General features: G+C 40.3%; 1 protein-coding gene across 3 annotated transcripts in view; it reads right to left on the bottom strand.

Moving 5' to 3' along the window:
- MGAT5 (alpha-1,6-mannosylglycoprotein 6-beta-N-acetylglucosaminyltransferase) overlaps nt 1-18,920 on the bottom strand; it is a 120,848-nt gene that overhangs the window by 8,691 nt on the left and 93,237 nt on the right. For all 3 annotated transcript variants that reach the window (XM_050340433.1, XM_050340436.1, XM_050340434.1), the window contains 5 exons: nt 15,603-15,752; nt 7,725-7,871; nt 4,194-4,310; nt 3,335-3,409; nt 123-280 (listed from right to left, as the gene is read on the bottom strand). In XM_050340433.1, the coding sequence (XP_050196390.1) occupies nt 123-280; nt 3,335-3,409; nt 4,194-4,310; nt 7,725-7,871; nt 15,603-15,752 (647 nt within the window). The remainder of the gene's footprint in view (nt 1-122; nt 281-3,334; nt 3,410-4,193; nt 4,311-7,724; nt 7,872-15,602; nt 15,753-18,920) is intronic.

The raw sequence follows: 18,920 nt of genomic DNA, 5'->3' as shown, positions 1-18,920 counted from the left end.
AAACGGTGCTCCTCTCCCCACCTGCCCTTCTCACACATCTCCTGCACCAAATTTCCATTTGTGGCGAAGGCCAGTGCAATAAAAAGAGAGCAAACAACATGCCTGTGCTTTCAAGCACTTACCTAAGCAGAGCTTTGTCCTTGTTAAGATGCTGGAAGAAGGAAGGCTCACAGATGAGCTGGCTTTCCTGACAAACTTGTTTACAGGATTTTCCGGGTTCAGCAATTTTTACTTGAAGGGCACTTAATGGGGGCCACATCACCTGCCCGTGACAGAAATCCTGCAGTGACAGAATAGATTTTATTCTGATGTGTTCCATCCCTTGACAGCAATTTTCCCCATTAGTAAAATAAGTGGTTATCTCATATTAGTAAAATAAGTGGTTATCTCAATATTTCATCTTTAGCAGGAGGAAATTATCACCTTTGATTGTCACTTGAAATGTAGTATCATTCTTCCCAAAGAAGCTTCTTTCCTACCCTTACCTTTTTAAATTTATCATAAGCAACTCTAGCCGGTCCCTTTCCTTCCACACACCCAACACATTTTGGATTTTTCTCCAAGACTCCTGTTTCACTAACTTGGTGCAGGCAGAACTATTTTCATAACAGCACAAATATGAGGAGAATAATTCCAGAGGTGAGTTAGGAGAGAAATGTCTCAAGTGGCCCATGGGAAGAGCCATGTGGGAATGATCTGGGCACTCAGTGCTAGGGACTGAGCTGGACTCATAAAAAAAAAAAAAGAAGATTTCTATAAAGCAACCATGAGTTTGTTTGTTCTTTATGGTTGAACTGCTGCTAATTCCAAGTGCTTTCCCAACACTGAAAAAAACCCTGGCTATAAATAAAATCTGCAGTCAGGTGTCACCACAGCGGGAAGAGGGAGGGAAGAAATGACACCTGAACACACCTGCTCGCAAAAACTATTCCAACACAAGTTCTTATGGTCTTGACATTTAAAATGAGAAAAGCAAAGAACACTTTAATCACTGGTTTTATACAACATTCCACAGTACCCAGACTGTATTTTAACATTTGGCAGCTCTCATCAAAAGGTGATAAACCAATTTGGGCCTGGTCCATCGAGGTTTGTTTTCTCTGGAGAAAACCAAAACTTGTATGAACAGATCCCTCACTGTGACCCAAAGCCCCCAGATGATCTACCAGTTTTCAATATCAGTTTGATGTTCTTTTATTCCATTTAGATTTTCTCTGCTGAAAGAGGAAGTTTTCATACTTCCGGGTCTAACCATAAATTTAATATTATACAACCATGAAACAAAAAATATCCTGAGTTGGAAGGGACCCATGAATTTCAAGGTGAGACAGGCCTAGCCCTGCTGTCACAGGAGGTGTCCTCCTTCCTCTGTCATTTCTTGCTCTTGGATGAATGTCCTCACTGCCTTTGCCAGGTTCTGGTGCTCAGCTGACCCTTTGCTGAGCCAAGTCAGTTTTCTGACCTAGGAGAGCCCTGCCAAAACCATTTTCTGCTGGGTTACCAAGTACTCTTCTTGACCACATCTTTCAGAGTCAGCATGTGTGTTCCACCAGCCCAGCCTGCCCCATCCAACAGCTCCCAGATTTGCAGCAGGGAATCCCTGCTGCTTGGGCTGCAGTTGCCTGGCTGCTCCTTTGATGGCAGTGCCAAAATTTAAGCAGTCCCACCCTTTGGTTCCCACCCTGTGCTGCTGCTTTGCAGAGCAGACACAGCTGTCTGTGCAACCACAGGGCAAACAGGATGGGTTTAGCAGATGGCCTGGATGCACCTCACAGCCACGCTGGGCTGCTGGCAGGGCCAGTGGAGTAGCCTGGAGTGAAAGCTGCTTGAATCCAGCTGAAGGTGGCACTGCTAAATGTGAAACCACAGCTCACAACAGCTCTCCTACCTCACACCACAAAGACCTCTAGCCCAGCTGTTGGATCTGAAAGTTCAGGGTGTTCACTAAACCTTTCTTGTGAGCACTGTCCTCCCTCCTGACCCCGAGCTAAGGCCCCAGAAGGGGAACTCCAAACACCCCCTTTAAATCCTCCAGTTTCAGTGTCCCACAGAGTGACCAGTGGGTGAGAGCATCTGGCCCCATCCTCTTCACACTCAGACATCCCCTGGAGACCACAGGGGGTCAATGCACCCCCCCCAGCCTCTGAACCAGACCAGCTCCAGGCATCTTTGTTCCTGTTTCAAGCTCGTGCTGCTTCCTCTGTTCTGCCTGCCTCCCACCACAAACTCCTCAAAAGAAGGTCTCAGCTTTTATTTTTGCTTCATCTGACACATTAATCAGATGCAGTGCTAAGGACATGCAGTTGATAATGATGCTCGAGCATCTTGGGGGCTGTGAAACACCACTGACTTTGGACAATTAGTCAAAGCAACAATCAAAATTGCAATGCCCTACTGATTTCTGAGAAGCTCAAAGCAGGGCCTAGCCCTTGGGGGAGGACCAGAGGGGAGAGACAGGTTTCCCCCACAGGTGCTATCTCCAGACTCTCTCTTTTTCTCCCTTACACTGAGCTCCATTTCTTCTTGTATTGACAAAACCTCTCCATTATAGCTAACTTGGGTAGAAGAACCAAAAGCAGCAGAGACACCTTTAAAGGTTATGTCATCAATACAGTAGCAAAAAGTTTAAAGTGTTTATTGGTAGGAAACTGGAAATAGCTGTGCCATGTTAATCCACTCCTGACCTGGAACTGTGTTTATGACTGCCTTTAATACCACACACTTTCCGAAATACAAGTACAGAGAAGCGTGTCCAGTGCTTTTGAAAGGAATCCTGGCAATTAAATGACACATCAGAGATAAAGGTCATTCCTATCTCTCTTCTGCAGCAGCCAGAACAAAAGGCAGAGCTGGCTGCTGCAACAGATCTGGCTTGGGCAGAAGTCCAAGCAAACACACAGTTTCTAGAAACCAGGATCCCATGTAAATCTCTGCAGCTCATTGCTCCAACTCAACATCTTCAGCTGCTCTCAGCTGGCAGGAATGCACAGGGACCAAAAGTCCTACAAGTAACTGCTTTCCAAACCATTTAAAGCTTTATCGATTGAAACTAAATACTTGAAAAATCGGAGGCTGGAGCCCAACTGCAGTTCTACCAAAGAGTATCAGCACTTACGTGATCCTTTATGATTCAAAGCTTTTTTTTGTGTAGACAGTTAAAGAAGTCACATACACACTGAAAAATTACTTTGCCTTTCTGCTTTCTTGTAACACCAAGGTCTGCACAACTATTATTTCTACTTGCTCAGCAACAACACTGAGAAGCTTTAAAATGGAGAGGGTCCTTCCTTTCCAACATAAACCAAGACTGTCATCCCACAATAAAAGTTCATACCTGTTTTTCAATAAATGCATTCATCCTCTGAAGCATTCCCTCACATGTAAATTCATAGGGCAAATAAGGGTCAATCTGTGGAAACAGAGTGTGTTTAGGTTAGAGGGTTTTTGTTTCAATCAACTTTGTGTGTCCCAAGTACTCCATTATAGCTCAAGTAGCAACAATAAATACAAATAAACTCATTAACAAATCACAATTTTACTAAACCATCAGCAGTCTGAGCTGATTTTTGCTCCTTTTTAAAGGCTGTAAAAGTTGCTCCATGAGTAACTTCAAGGAAACTCAAGGTGTATTGCAAAGTGGCAAATGTAAAGCTTGCCCGAGACCCTGTGGGATTCCAGAGCTCCTGTTTTAACTAAGTTTCAATTCTGAAGCTGAAGTGACAAAAAAGAATGTGATCCCTTTGAAAATTACTTCAAACTTTTTTTTCCCCCACCTTGAAGTGCCCTCATTACCATTCCACACCGAAAGTGCACAAGCACTTCTGTGGAGTTATGTCAAGGCTCCAAAATCAGTTAACAGAGTTGAGCAGTATTTGAAGAGTATGCAGTGCTCTAAGGATCAACAATGAAACTTCCTCACTGAATGCACAGAAAATACAGACTGCTGTATAATTCACAGACAAAATTCACATTTCTATATGAATTCACCCACGCTCATAGTTTTTCAAGAAAAAACCTGACACATCCAGTACTAAAACATGACAATTTAGAAATCACAGATATATAATAACCATTTTTTTCTCCAATATCCTACCAAAGTGCAGCAGTCATCAGACTAACATTAGGAAGCACTCTACATGCAGTACACACTACACCTTCCAGTGTTGATGGCAAATCGAGGACACATTTCTCACCTTTTGATTCAAAATCAATTTCACAGCCTTCTCAACTTCAGCAAGATCATTGATGTCTACAGTCCAGACATGGGGCTTCCCAATGTAAACTTCAGCATAGGGATGCTGAGATGTCAACTGAAATAAAGAAATGATGGAGATAAAAACTAATGTGTCAAGGTATTCTTACCTCTCACTCTCCTCATCGCACTTTTTGGATGAAATGCAGTAGGATAATGCAAGCATTCAGCTAGAATCTAACAGTCAGCACCACTCCTTCTGAGCTATCTTTCAGATTTTCTCTTATTTAGAGAGCGAATTTAGTAGGAAAACTGAAAATCAGACAGCACAGATCACAAGTAACACATGTGCAACCTCTAGTTTGTGGCTTTGGTCCTCACAATGACCCACATCCCAGAGGACTTGATGTACACTGAAATTACTGACACCATGACCCTGCTGCCCCACAGCTCATTCACAGAGCCACCTTCCTTTTTCACAGCCCATCACTGCCACCAGTCCTGGTCAGAGGTGCATGACTGGCTCCCAGAGATGTCACCCTCACCCTGTCTGTCTCTGCTTCAGAAAATGTCCTCACCCTGTCCTTCCTTCAGATTTCAAACATTTCCAAAGTTCTGTAACACTATATAGAGAATAATTTCTATCACACAGGATGAAGTCACTGCTGATAGTACAAGAGTAATTTGACCTCAAGAAGGAAAACACTGAATTTGTTTTCTGACAAAGTGGGGAGGGGAATATCACTTAAGGTAACCAGGAAGAGCTGTATCAGAGTTGCTTTCAGAACTTGCAGGACAGCACTAAAAGTAATTTTTGTGACAGGCTGCCCAGGAGTGAACAGGAACATGCCATGAACACACTGAAAGGGAGCAAAAGCTCCAGAAGAGGGGAGTGGTTCACACCAGCTGTTGGGAGAGCAGTGACCCAGGGGACTCTCCACAGGCTCCCACCTCATGGTTCAGGCAGTGGGGTGGAGAAGACTGACATATTCTAACCTTTTTTTTCAACAGTATTTCTCCTGCCACTAGAACTGTATGTACTTAAAAATTTAGGTTTCCAAGACTGAGTTCCCAGGGCGCTTATGTGTGGACTTCATAGGCAGAAGCTTCATTGCTACTGCTTTCAGTAACAACAAAGAACCTTCTACTGCTCCTTTAAAAATAGGAATATAACCCAGTATTTTAAATTCCACAAAGCTTTAGGAATATTCTTTAGATTACTCCTTCTCTACTATCTCAGACAGACAGATGGCTACATTAAAGCCAGATCTGATCTGGAAGATGAACCACTAAAGTTCTCAGACTAGTACTTGGTTTAAGTATTAAGAATAACTAGCAACACACTTTTATTGTACCAGTTATTCTGTATCTATACTATTAAAAACATTAAGACTAGTACTGAGATACTTTGGTTAGCTGAGACACTGTTTTTTAGACAAGCTCCCTCTATATATAATTAAAATATATAAGAATTCCTATAAGTAGATTTAGAAATAATTTCTAATTTCAGGTTTGGGGTTTTTTTCCCTCCATAAAGGGAACAAATGAAAGAAACCATATCCATCAAGTACACATTTCAAACAGATTTTGCATACAATGTTTTCTTTCGTTGGCAGGAGGTGGGCTGGAATGGAGAAGAAATATTGGTACAAATACTGGTACAAAATAAGATGTTTGAGGTTTATTTTTATTTATTTTTTTTCTCCTGTTTCTCTCCCTCAGCAAAATCCTGTCCCAAGACAAAACAGCTGCTGATCTAAAAAAAAAAAAATTATAATTTCCAGGGTTTTTACAGTTTACAGGACCCCATCTTGGGGTTAGAGGGGGCACCTCTTCCCCCAAATTCTACCTAGAATAACAGAGAAACAGTAACTTGCAAAGGTTGCTTTGCAAAAGCACTAAACACAGGCCTTATCTTCAAATTTGTGTATGGATAACCACGTCACAGAACTGCACAAGCTCTTTTTGTTCTCCTTTAACACTTGAAAAAACTGAGAGAAGCATTTAAGGACTCCCTTAATCCCAAAGAAGCAGCACATGGATTACCGGCAATCGGATCTAAATGCAGTTGTGAAAACCAGTTAGAGAAAAGGTTACTGTCAAGACAGATCAGCAGGGCATGTGAATATTCCTGATGGAATATTCCTGATGGATATACATTATGTTACTTTGGACTGGAGCAGTCAATAGGGGTTATTTTTCTGCATAGGTCAGGTGCACAGCACTGCTGTTAGAGCTGACACATGCCATGGGGATTTACCACGGCATTCCAAGCACTGAAATTCCTACCGAGGAGTCAGGTGGGTTCAGATTATTTACTAAGAACGACCAGTTACAGTATCTGGGCACAGAACAACTGGAAACGAGACAAACAGTCGAGGAACCCACAGAAGAAAAGGTCTGAGAGGTGCCCAAGGAGAAAGTTAAACAGGCTTTTGTTCCCTTATTGCTGTCTCCTTTATTAGCAACACAAACTGTGAGAAGGGGCAGGTTTCAGCTTGCACAGGTCATGAATTCAATGTATAACCAGCTAAAAGGCGATTACAGTCCTGGATCATAAAATCATACGGAATTTATGTTACTGGTTTAAAATGGGAAATGGCCTTTTGTTCAACCAGCTGATGCTGATCAGAATGCAATTTATATGGCCCAAGAGTAACCTGAATTGGGAAATAAGGCTGTACAAAGTTCTCATCATCTACAAATTACCTGAGAGCCTTCCCTTCAGGTAAATATGTAAAGGAAATATGTATATACACTATGAACAAGCCACAGTCACAGACAAAAGTGCTAATGGTAGAAATGGCTATGTGAATGTTAAAAGCTTGCAAGTGGTATAGGCTGAATTTTACCTACATTGAAGAGGAAAAATATTCCAAAGTCAGTGTCAGGATGAGGGGTTAGTTTACTTAGCCTCATTTTTTTCTTACTAGAGTCTAAACACACTGGCTGTTTTGAGCGCTTGAAGTTTGCTTTTCCTGTTCTTTTCAAGAGTCAGCTCTCCAAAAGCCTTCAGTGTTTAACCACAAACACGGTGGGCTGTGAACATTAACACCTCAGCTCAACTGTGCCTTGAACAGGTCTTTTCTGGAGAAAAAAATCTCCAAACACACACAACCACCCACAAATGCCATTTTCATAATTTACCTCAATGCCTATTTACTTCCTGCACAGTACACTGCTATGCCTGTTTCCTCAACAAAATAAAACCACTTTCAAGTGACACATCATGTGTCAGATGATGATTTGTTCCCGGGCAGAACATCAGGTTTTCAAATGAGATTTCAGTTCTATCAATAAGAAGTAACAAAACGTACATATAGGCAAATCTAGAGGTAAAGCTTAACAAAACCATTTTGATCATCCTATAAAAATAAGGACTCATAATCCCATCAATGGCTAAAGAAAAAAGCAGTTGCACACCTTTGGCAATAAAGTGTCAACATTTAGGCAATTTTCCCTACGCTGTGTTACTGAAAAGAAATCCACAAGCACTTTCAATAAAGGATTTAGTAAGATTGATAAAGCTTACCTCTCGGAGTGTAGGTTTGCCTTTGAAAAAATCTGTGTTTTTGCTGCTTTTTGGTGGGTTAAATCTTAAATTTAGAAAAGCACAGCCATTAGCAATAGCCTCTAAGGGAGCCGGCCCTTCATATGGAAATCCAAGACCAACAAACAGCTGAAAAACAGAAAACAAGGGCTGTCTTAATTTTTGCTATTTACAAGAACACAAAGCTGAGTGCTAGTTTAAAATAAACAATAACCCATTCTAAATGTACCAGCCTAAAAAAAAAAGTAATGTTAAGAAGAAAATGGGGTAAATTCAACAGTTCACCCACTCCCACCCAAGCAGTCATGGAATGTCCTGTAAAACACATTTGACATTGTAATGAGCTGAGATGGTTTTTCATGGAGCTGAAGCAACAACAGACCCTTTCACTGTTTTTTTCTTTTGAGGAAAACCCAAAGTTAGTGGTTTGACTGGGGTTGAAATGAAACTGCTGGTGCTTTCCTACAGGTGCAGGTCCTAAAGCAGCAACCCCATGGAACAGCTACACTCCTGTTCCCCCCTTCCTCTTCCAAACCTGCTGGGTTTGCCAGCATAAACTTGCTGCTGGCACACTAATTAAGGCTCCTAATTAAAACGGTAGGTGGCAGCAAACATCAGCTCACCGAGGCAGCAAGAGCCTGCACAGGCTTCAGAGGGTTCAACGCCTCCAAGGGAAACCAGAGGAAAAAAAGCATCCCAAAGCTTTTCCTTCATCACCTTCATCATCAGGGGCTCTGGAAAAGGCAGTGCTCTTCTCCAACGAAAAGACATTAAATGGTTTTTTCAAGAAAAAATCCTGCCCTCTTTCTTAGCCAAACATAATTAACCCCCCTGAATTAAATATAGGATTCTTCCTCTTCATTTGACTGTTTGGATATAATGGGAGAAATAATGATTTGTAACAGCAATTTCTCAGCACTGCTGCATAACTTAATGTAAGTACAGAGAGAGCTACTGCCTTTTACAAGAAAATAAAGCACAACCTTCATAACTATTAGGATCATGTATTCAGGATGTATGCATTCCAAGAGGGCAAAATATACTATTCTGCATTAAATCTTCTGCAGCATGGAAATGAATCCTGGTAAAAGAACATTCTCAGCTGGAGGCTCTTCCTAGGAGCTGGTGCATAAACCTGTAGTCGGTCTTGCTGTGCACAGGCATTGCAGCATCAATCCTCTCCAACCCATGGCAACAACAGTATAAATTCAGAGCTGGCTCATTTAAAAAAATGCATGTTAACACTTCTCAGCATAGTTGAGGACATACAATTTTCAGTGCATGGAGCTGAATACTGTTATTTCAGTTTTCCATATTCAGATTTACAAAGTTGCTTACTTGAAAAAAGTTTCTCAGCTACCTCACAGATTTAAATCTTACAGAAACTCTCCCTTGGCTGATAAGAAAAAGATCCAGAAGACTATATCCATTGAAGACAGATTATCTAAATTCAGGTTTTATATATGGCATAAGATATATGTCAGTCAGACGAGATACATACTAAATTTCATCTAAAAGGAGGCTGAATTTACAGAAAGATATCTCTTGAAAATAACGAATTACAGATATGGAACCATTTCATACAATCTGCACATAAAATATTATTTATTTACACTACTCCTTAGTTCAGGCAGAAAACCAGCTGAGAACCAGCAATTAAACCCATCTGAAGTATCAATTCTCCTGTGATCCTGTGTTTGTCTGTCAGGTAGGGAATGCTGGGTTGTTTGCTTAGTTTTGCACTTTTTTAATAAACTGCTGCTGTGCACTGCTGAGTTCTGTGTCTGACTGGTCCATTTATTTCGGAGGAAGCTCCATGGGAAAAGAAACATGGGTTTGTGTTTTGGCAGCACAGAGCACACTGTCATCACCTAATCTATAATAAATAGCTTACCACCTGTTTCTCATCCATTTTCCAGCCCTACCTCTAAGCAGCACTGCACCTTTGAAGGAAGAAAGAAGGATGTGTCTGATCACTGGAACAGTGTGTGTGTGTGCTGCCTGTTGGCCTGAGGTTGCACCAGCTGCCTGCAGCTCCCCCAGGTCCTTCCTTCAGCCCTCCAGAATCTTCTATCACTCTCCATTCACATCGTCATCCAGTCAGCTGGAATTCCCAACCTTAATCTAGACCCTGCTCCTGAAAATTGTCCTTTATAAAGTGGAAGGTGTCCTTGCCCATTGGCAGGGGGTTGGAACTAGATGATCTTTAAGGTCCCTTCCCACCCAATTGTTCTGTGAGTCTCTCTGTGATTAATGTTCCTTGGTCAGCCAGTATTTTTGTACAGGATAAAGAGCAAGGCTGAGAAATATCTTAAATGCCTTTGAGAGAGTTTTGCTCATTCTGGTTAAAAGAGCAGGTGTTAGAGAACACAGGCCATTTTTGTAACTCACAATGCTCTCATTTGCTAATCATGTGAATTTCGTGCACCTTGTTATTTCCAGAAAGGCTAAAACAATCTGCCAAGGTACTTCCTCAGAGAAGGCAACAAATCCTGCAAGTCACTAATTGAAAAACAAGTGAAAAAAAGTAGAAATAACAGTCAACAGTTTTCAGGTACCAGTGAAGCAAGCATCCATCCTCAGTACAGCTGGGGCTGTGAGGAAGAAAGACAATGCCCTGTCCCACAGAGTAAAGATTTAGAACAGACTGTTTTTACACCATTTTTTGATGTAAATGTACACTGTTGCCTCCACCACACTATGGTTTATAGGATACTTTCTTACCAGTCACTATTATATTTGGTAACCCTTTCCACCATGGAGAGGCACCTGCACCCCACAGCTGAAGATCTACATTGCAAAACTCTAAATGTGAGTGACCATGTTGGTAATACCACAGTGGCTAAAAATATTAGCCCTGATCTGACTTTGTTATCTACAGCAGAACTGCTATGCAGAGTAGAATTCTTTTATGCTTTGCTAGTTGGTTAGTGCTTGAAACCATTCCATGTTCTGCATGTGAGCATTTTGCTCACCTTTCAAATGTTTCTTAAAGCAAGAACCATTGTTTTTCCTACCGTGCTTTAAGTGGGCACACGGCACAATCAGCTCTGTAGGCTGATGCCTCATGCAATGTGATGATTGCCAGGAGGAGGTTACAGTATAAAATTATATCTAAAAGGGATAACAGCAAATAAATACGGATGTAAAATCATCTTGGTAACAACAGTGTGGTTTTTTTTTTAAAAAAACCATTCCTTTTTAGTAAGGTCTGCTACTCAGATGTGTCTATGCCTGTAGGTCTGCATGAATCAAAAAAGGGGATTTGTATCTGCAGTCTCACTTGCCCAACTCGAGCAAAGCAGGCACTGAAACCCTTAAGCAGGAATACTCCAGTTTTCATAAGAAAGGCTCTTCAGGAACCTTTTCTGCCTTTGCAATGAACTGAACCCCTTGTTTGGAGTTTCAGAATTTGGAGTTGGCCACCCAGCATCACACTAGTCAAGACACCACTCTTTTCTGATTAGAACACAGGCAGTCCTCTCACAGTGCAGTAGTTAAGTGGAGACTTTTCTGGCACAAAAAGTGACTCACAACCACTCCTGTGAAAAAACAGTGTGTTTCTATTTTTTTTGGAAACCACTGACTTTCAGTTGATGCTAAACAATTTGTGGAGTTTACAGCACCATATCAGACTATTATTAAAATGAGTAAGCAAACAAACAGTCTTTCTAAATTATAGCCAAAAGTATAAAATAAGGAGTGAAGTCTTTACTTCACTGGCTGTAATTATGACTAGCTGAATATTTGAGAGAAAAATTTCATATTCCAGAGACTAAATGCTCTGGTTCCACGAACAGGAGTGTTTATCTTCTCCTCTCCCCTTTCTGACATTACTGCACTTTATCTAATTTATTCTGTCAGGTTGGTAGGTTTATCACCACTTTTATATGCGTCCTTACTGAACTTACATATTATCTTCTGAACTACAGAAAGAGGAATATAGCAAAGGTTAACTATCTTGCTATATTTTCCTCATGAATATAAAACACTTTCTGGAAAAGTCAATTCTTTTGTGATTGAAACAACTTGAGAATAGAATCGCTAGTTAAATGTCCTTTCAGCTGATTTTGTTAAGTGTGTGGAGGCAAAAATAGATAGTCCTTCATAAAAGGCAATATGAAAACGACTTTGATTTCCTGTTTCTGTCTAGGCAGGGTGTTGCTCCTGCTTTTATTAATCATCATTCAGAAATCATAAATCCCACTTAGTAAAGGAATTTGAGCTCCCTCAAAAATGTACTGTGACCTGAAATAAAAAGTCGCATCTGAAACTTTCTCGAAAGGAGAAATATTTGTCAAGAATTCAATACTTGTTCTTCCAAGAGAGTCTGGTCCAACTCCTCCAGCTGCCCACTTGGCAAGGAGCCATGGAAGTTGGCAGGAAGGCTGCCAGCTCGCCTACCCTATTTTCCTCAGACGTGATGAATGGCTTTACATCTTCTCATTAGAAACTGCAGACATGTCTCGTTTTTGTCATGCTCCACACAGCTGGACTAGCCATGATGAGGCTCAAACAGCCCCCTCCTGCCTGCAAAACTCACTTCTTCTGAAATGTGCTGCTTTATAACACGCAGCAGAATGAAATGGCAGCTGCTTCCGAGAATAACCGTGTCCTGCACCAGCCACTGCAGAGAGCAAACACATTTTGGGAATGCAAAGCTCTGATTAAGAATCACAGGACTGAGCCACTACCTATTGGTATTTTGCTGTCTAAGGGCAAAATGAAGCAGTTCAACGTAAGCTGACATTTCTGAGTACACTGAACCATCTAATTTGTTAAAGTATTATTTAGCTCTCACTCTGTGAAAACCAGAACATTTGTCAGCTGACCCAACAAAACTTGCTAACACAGTGTTGACACCACAAGCAATGACAGAGAATTCTTGCCCTTGGTCTCAAAACCTCTGAAAGCTTCTGGAAGCCTAAAGACAAAGGTTGCTGCTGGGAGACAGCATGAGCAGCCCTTGATGGTCCAGGCCAGCATTGTACCCACAGATGTTCCCAGCCCAGAGTTATGGCTCAGATTATTCACACACTTGCAGCACATGGATAGTCTGCTGACAAAACCCCCTAACTAAATTCATTAGGGGACTCTGGCCACGTTGCCTAGTGAATAAAGTGATTATGGTAAAAAAGTGTCCTTGTACATCACTGCATGCATGTGCACACACACACTGGGCTCCTCAGGGCACAAAGCTCCCATTCAAGTCAGCCTGATTTTTGTGGAAAACCTGCACTTGTTTTAGCAATTCAAGCCATGATCCATTTGATATAAACACAACTGACCCACACAGACAGCAGATGGCCACTAGTGACAGGTGAGCGGTGTTTTATAACCAGCTACGTTCAAGTATTGTCTCTTAAAGGGTATCAGAATCTGAAACTGTGAACATACAAGCAACAAGAAGACTCAGAACCAGTATGTGTGTTGATCAACACTGACAGGCAACCATATGCTAGGGCAGAACAGACAGAACACCTATGGGATACTAAACATCACCTATGGGATACTAAACATCAGCCAGCAAAAAACATAAAACCCACAACTCCCTGCACACACCCCCCAGTCCACCTTGGACTAAGAATGTCCAAACAAATTAGATGGTAAATCTCAGTTTCCACTTTCAAACCCAGGATGCTGCTGTTTCACTTTTTCTGTTCAATTAGGTATATTGAAACAGTATCAGACAGGAACAACGAGCAAAATTCCTGATGCAGTAAGCCATATTTAATTTCATTTCGGTGCAACATTAGAAATATTATTGTCAGGGAAATGGGAGTGCAATGTAAGTATGAGGAGAAGCAGATGGACTATTAATGGCTTATTATCAAGGCAAAGTTCTGTTAGCCTGGCTGCATTATAAATAAATAATTTCCTTAAAAGGAAAACAGCTTTTGTCATTTGCAAACCTGCTAACAAAAGTACAGAAAAGCCCCATGAAAATACTATTTGCAGACATAATTTTTAAAAAATGTTTTTTTAAGAAAGATTGTATCAAAAAGGTAATATTGATAGAAATACTGGCTTCCTGATACAGGGTTCTGAAACACACTGATGTGTTTCTCAGTGTCATCTACTAAGAAATGCAGCAAATTCTCAGAGGATTTTCCCCAATATTATGAAGGAAAAACCCGACCATAACCAATATGCTCAACAATAGTACAGAAAATCATGGAGAACCTAAAGTGCTTGCAGGACTCCGATACCAGCACAGTGCAGATCCCTCCTTTTCACCAAATACTTCTTGTGAAAAATAAGCAACTTACTGTCTCGGGAGCACTTCACAATCACAAGACAGTCTCTTCCACCTGATATTCCAATTCCTAGTCAAAACTGAGTGAAGCCACTCTGCTACTTCCTGTGCCACAGAATCCATGCAACTAAACTGCATAATATGTAGGTATCAACTTGAATTTGTCCCACACTGAATGTGTCTTTACACTGCATCTTAGAGCACAATATAACCAGAAACAACTAGATGAGCTATCTAGATAATATTGAAAAGCAAGCCTTCTAATGTGATAGATGTAAGATGGCTGATAAAGAACTAGAGGAAGACATAGTAAACATAACTATTATAAAGAACTGTTATTTGTAAATTATAAGGTCTGCAATAATTCTATAGGAATTCCATTTTGCTTATTTTACTACTTCAGTGAATAGAAGACATGCTTTTTTCAGGAGGCAGTCACTGTTTGTGCTTGGGGTTATTACAAGGTCAATATTCTTCCCACATTATGATTAACACAGGGATTTCCTACTCCACACAGGCAAAGGCTGTGTAATCTCAGATTATCTATGACGAAAGTAAATGTTGACTTTTTAATACGCAACATTTTGTGTATCTGTATGCATCAAGTACATACACACAGTGGCTGCCTTTAAAAACTCATAATTTACCAACAGCTGTCACACAGAGATGTCAAATTACCAACATTTTTCCAAGTACTTAAAGATGGAGATCTCTACATTTGTGTGGGAAGCCTGGGAGTTGATTGCTTTTTTTCTTTCCCTTTTTTTTTTTTTTTAAATAGATTTTTCTGTAGAAGTGCACAGCAAGAAGCTATCAACAGGGACGCAGTTCCACAGATTTTGCTAATTTTAAACATACAACCCTCTTCTTTCACCAGCTTCAAGTTAAACATCCTATTTAAATGTAATCTCCTGAAGTGTTTTAATGTTGTGAAGTGCCACAAAGATTATGGGAACGGCACAGAATCCCAACAAAGCATTCTAACTACAGGGACAGAAGTTACTTATGTCGATGAATATACTGTCCCTTATCTTGAGTTCCCTTGACTCTGGAGCCACAGGCAAAGCACATCACAAAAAGCACGCTCTTTTGCTCACTCCTCTGCACAGCTGAAGCAGAGGAAGGACATGAATGGCAAATGAAGTGCTTGCTTCTCTTTTCTCCCTGAGAGAGCAGGGTCGCTCTGGGTTAAAGTCACTGCTAGGGCAGAGCGAGCACGGACAGCACAGCTTTCGGCTGTTACCTAACTCTGACCCCAGGGATGGGAAACAAAGTACATTTGCAGCTGATAATCTCCCTGAGCTGAATATCATGCTGAAGAAAATGAAAAATGCATTTATCCCTGTTTCTCAAGCTGGTTGTTAAATGTGCCTACAGGTTGTCACACCAATTTTCTAGTAAGAGCTGTCGGTCCAAAAGACACGGACGTGATGGGAACCGGATTCTTAGCACACAGAAAACAACTTAAGATCCTTTACATTTGATAATTGTTTTTCCCCCCTGCTTTTAAATTAGGAGCTCATTCACAGGAGGTGAAATGCATGCACTCCAGACACTGTCCATCCAGAGCTATTTTTGCCACCACTCCCACTTGACAAACTTACTTTGGTTTCTCTCAGCAGAAACTGCAAATCCCGCCCGCTGAGTATCCCATGGTTTTTTACATAGCCAGGAATATACATGGTGCTTGTCCCATGAACAGTTCCATGGACCTCCATATAGGTGTGGATGACATCCAGATAAGCCTTCTTATCCTGTAATGGCAATGATAACATATTTTCAGTCTTTACAAACTTGAAGCAGCAATATTCAATCCAGTATTCAAAAGCCAGGAAGAGAAGTTCGCTTATTTGATTTCTATAATATTTGATCTTTCATTACATGCTTAGTTTTGATTTCTACTTGACTCAAAGTAAACTGCAGCTTTTTCATGCATAGTCTAGGTATAAATAAATCTATACCAGGTCCTCTTACATTCTAACTGGACAAAAACCAGGTCACCATCACACAGCTGCAATCTCAGCATGCCTAGACAACACTTGGCCTAAAAATACTAAAATTTCATCTTGGAATAGTATTTTTTCACTGTTTTTGTCAGAGATGCACAAGAATTAGTTTACCTTCCTTGTGAAGAAAACTGTGAATGTCACCTTAGTAAGATGCAGTCTTGCCAACTGAAGAACTGAACACACACCTTTACCTAAATACCTATTACTGAGTCCCATGAGGTACCCACAAATATTCCACTGACCTTAAGTTTTAAAGGCATTTTGGAGAAGATGCAGAGAAGAGTAAGGGCTTTAGTGTTGCATAAAAAAAAAAAAATTATGAAAAAACTCAACACCATCCTAATTTGCAAACAAGATTTACTTTAATTTTCAATGCCATATGTTTTTTGAGTTTTAAAGACGACTGGCATTCCAAAGGCAATTAGCTAAAGACAGTATTTACACGCAGCACCCAGCACAGATCAGAAGATTCTCCCTCAATATTTGCACATAGTCTTAGTAATAGCTCTAAAATCAGGCAACAAGTTTCTACACTTCTTGGCAGCAAGTGAGTTTTTAAGAACTCTACTTTCACTCACTATTTTTGTCATGTAAATTCTGCACACTGTTCCTCCACAGCCCTGAGTGAAAGCTGGCCAACAATTTTACTGGAGTTCATTCAAAGGGCAAGCAGACTGGTGAAAATCCTGTCTTTTCAGATCCTGGAGGAGCAGTAAAGTATCAGGCCTAGGTGAATGAATGCTATCACTTCTTACAGCTTCCTTGCTAAATGAATTGTTGGGATGCATTTGAATGCACAGGGTATTTAATGTACACAATGCTTTAGCCTGCTCTGTTGGGGACCCTGGTTGTGCTGAAGTGGAGGACTTGCCTCATTAATAAATCTCCTTACTCTGGCAGCTCTGCCAAGGCTGCACCAGCCTGACAACGTCCTGAGCTAAGTATTACATAAAATGGCCAACAGATGCAGACAAAGGTGCTTTCTTGTTCTATGTGGCTGCTGGCATTATTAATTAACATGAATTATTCAAAAATTAAAAGCTTCCTCCATTTTTTATTTTTTCCCTTTACTTCAGATTTGAATTGAGCATTAACTGTCCATAACCTTAACTGGGAACGTTACTTAAGCGTATGACTGACTTCTTCCATGATTCAGAGTCTAAAACCACAGATAAAACATTTAGTATCCCAAGGAGAAGTCCAACCAAAGCCTCACTCCTTTATTTCCTTCTTTACTTCAAGTCAAAAGCAGCTGCTTTCATAATCATCTATCAAGCACCATAAAAATACTATCAGCACCTTATACATTGCCAAGATCTCATATTTCTCTCCTTTTGCAATTAAGTAGTCCTGAATTTCCACATTCCTTGCAGGAAAGCGTTATTTTGGATCACAAAGGTATATATTGTAAGAAGCCAAAATAATTTGCAAAAATAATCAGGACACATAGTCCAATTCTGAACACTAAGAACACTGAAGTGGAAAATGAGAGAGTGTAAATATGGCATTTATAAATAGAAAGGCTGCATGTAAATAAATCAAGAGATTTGATTTGCAAACAAAATATCAACATTCCCTCTGCTATTTATCCACTTCTTGAGTTTGCCTGCTAGGGAGCAGGTATAATTATTCTTTTATCCTTAATCGTTTGACAGTAAACTCCAGATTTTTACTTTCTCCAAAGTTAACTCAAAGAAGAATGACTGCTGGCTAGTAATGCAAACCCAACATTCTCTGCAGTGTGCATCTAACTGCACTATTCACCCTGCTGTCCACACTGCAAACCTAGACTTTGAGCATGGAAGATAATCACATTTAAAAAAAAAAAGCAAATTATTTCTCCTCAGAATCAAAATGGGAGTGTAACAGTGAGTAACAGCTACACAAACCTTTTTCTGAAACAATTTTTCAGCAGCTAAAATAAACATGCCATTCAGGAAAGTACTTTTTGTTGATCACCAACTGCAGAACTGTTATTACTGTTCGTCAATCATTTCCACCTACTTTTAAAAGCACCATGATAAGGCCTTTCTCATCAAGTGACAACTATTCGATAAGTCTTTACCTAGGACAATATTGACGAGAAGACACAGTATGAAGAGGTGAAATTTTAAGTTTGGTGGGTGAAAAATTTAAATATAAAAGCTAAAAAAATATGTGGTAGAAACACGACTCATCAAGAACTAAACTCTGCTCTGAATGAAACTAAGAACCACATATGCAGAACTACAGGCCAACTGGATTACAGAAGAGCTCAATTCAGAGTCCTAAACTGCTTTATGGGTTGAAAGCTTAGGCTGCAAAATGTATGTAAAAGAGCCCATATATCCAGCCTCACTTTCTTACCCTGAAAAATTCAGGGGGCAATGGTTTTATAAACCTTGACAAATGTAATTCAGAAAAGTTAGTACTGGGATACATCTTTGTATATATCCTAAATGCACACTGTTAAGTCTAGAAGTCCTAACGTCTTGGAGCTTATCCGTTGAAGTGTCAAGCCAAAAATAAGCCAAAATGCAGTGTACCTGCAATGTTTGACAACTGAGATTGTGACACAAACATAATATCTGTTCAAGAACTGTCATCAAAGGCTTTTCAAGACATCCTTGAATAATGAAAATCCTGTCTAGCAGGGAGCTAGAAGAGAGCACAAAGGCTGGGGAATATTAAGAGAGTTAAATACGTAGTGTTTAACTGTAAGAGTTTTAGAGTGGTAAATCACAAAGAGTAGATGATGTCCCTGGGAGCTCAAATATGAAATTTTCAAACTGCTAGCCACTGAATTTATAAATAGATGTGGAGAAGATTTAGTGATTCATGACTAGCAAGTGTGTGAATTCTACACTGAACAAATTATCTGAAATTTCAATAAAGTGTTAACTATGTGACCACGTAAACCCACCAAAATTACAA

This window comes from Myiozetetes cayanensis, unplaced genomic scaffold, assembly GCF_022539395.1.
Source record: "Myiozetetes cayanensis isolate MyiCay16 unplaced genomic scaffold, myiCay2020 scf9, whole genome shotgun sequence".
NCBI lineage: Eukaryota > Metazoa > Chordata > Aves > Passeriformes > Tyrannidae > Myiozetetes > Myiozetetes cayanensis.
Note: the sequence above shows the minus strand (reverse complement) of the source record. Positions and strands in the feature narration are given on the sequence as shown.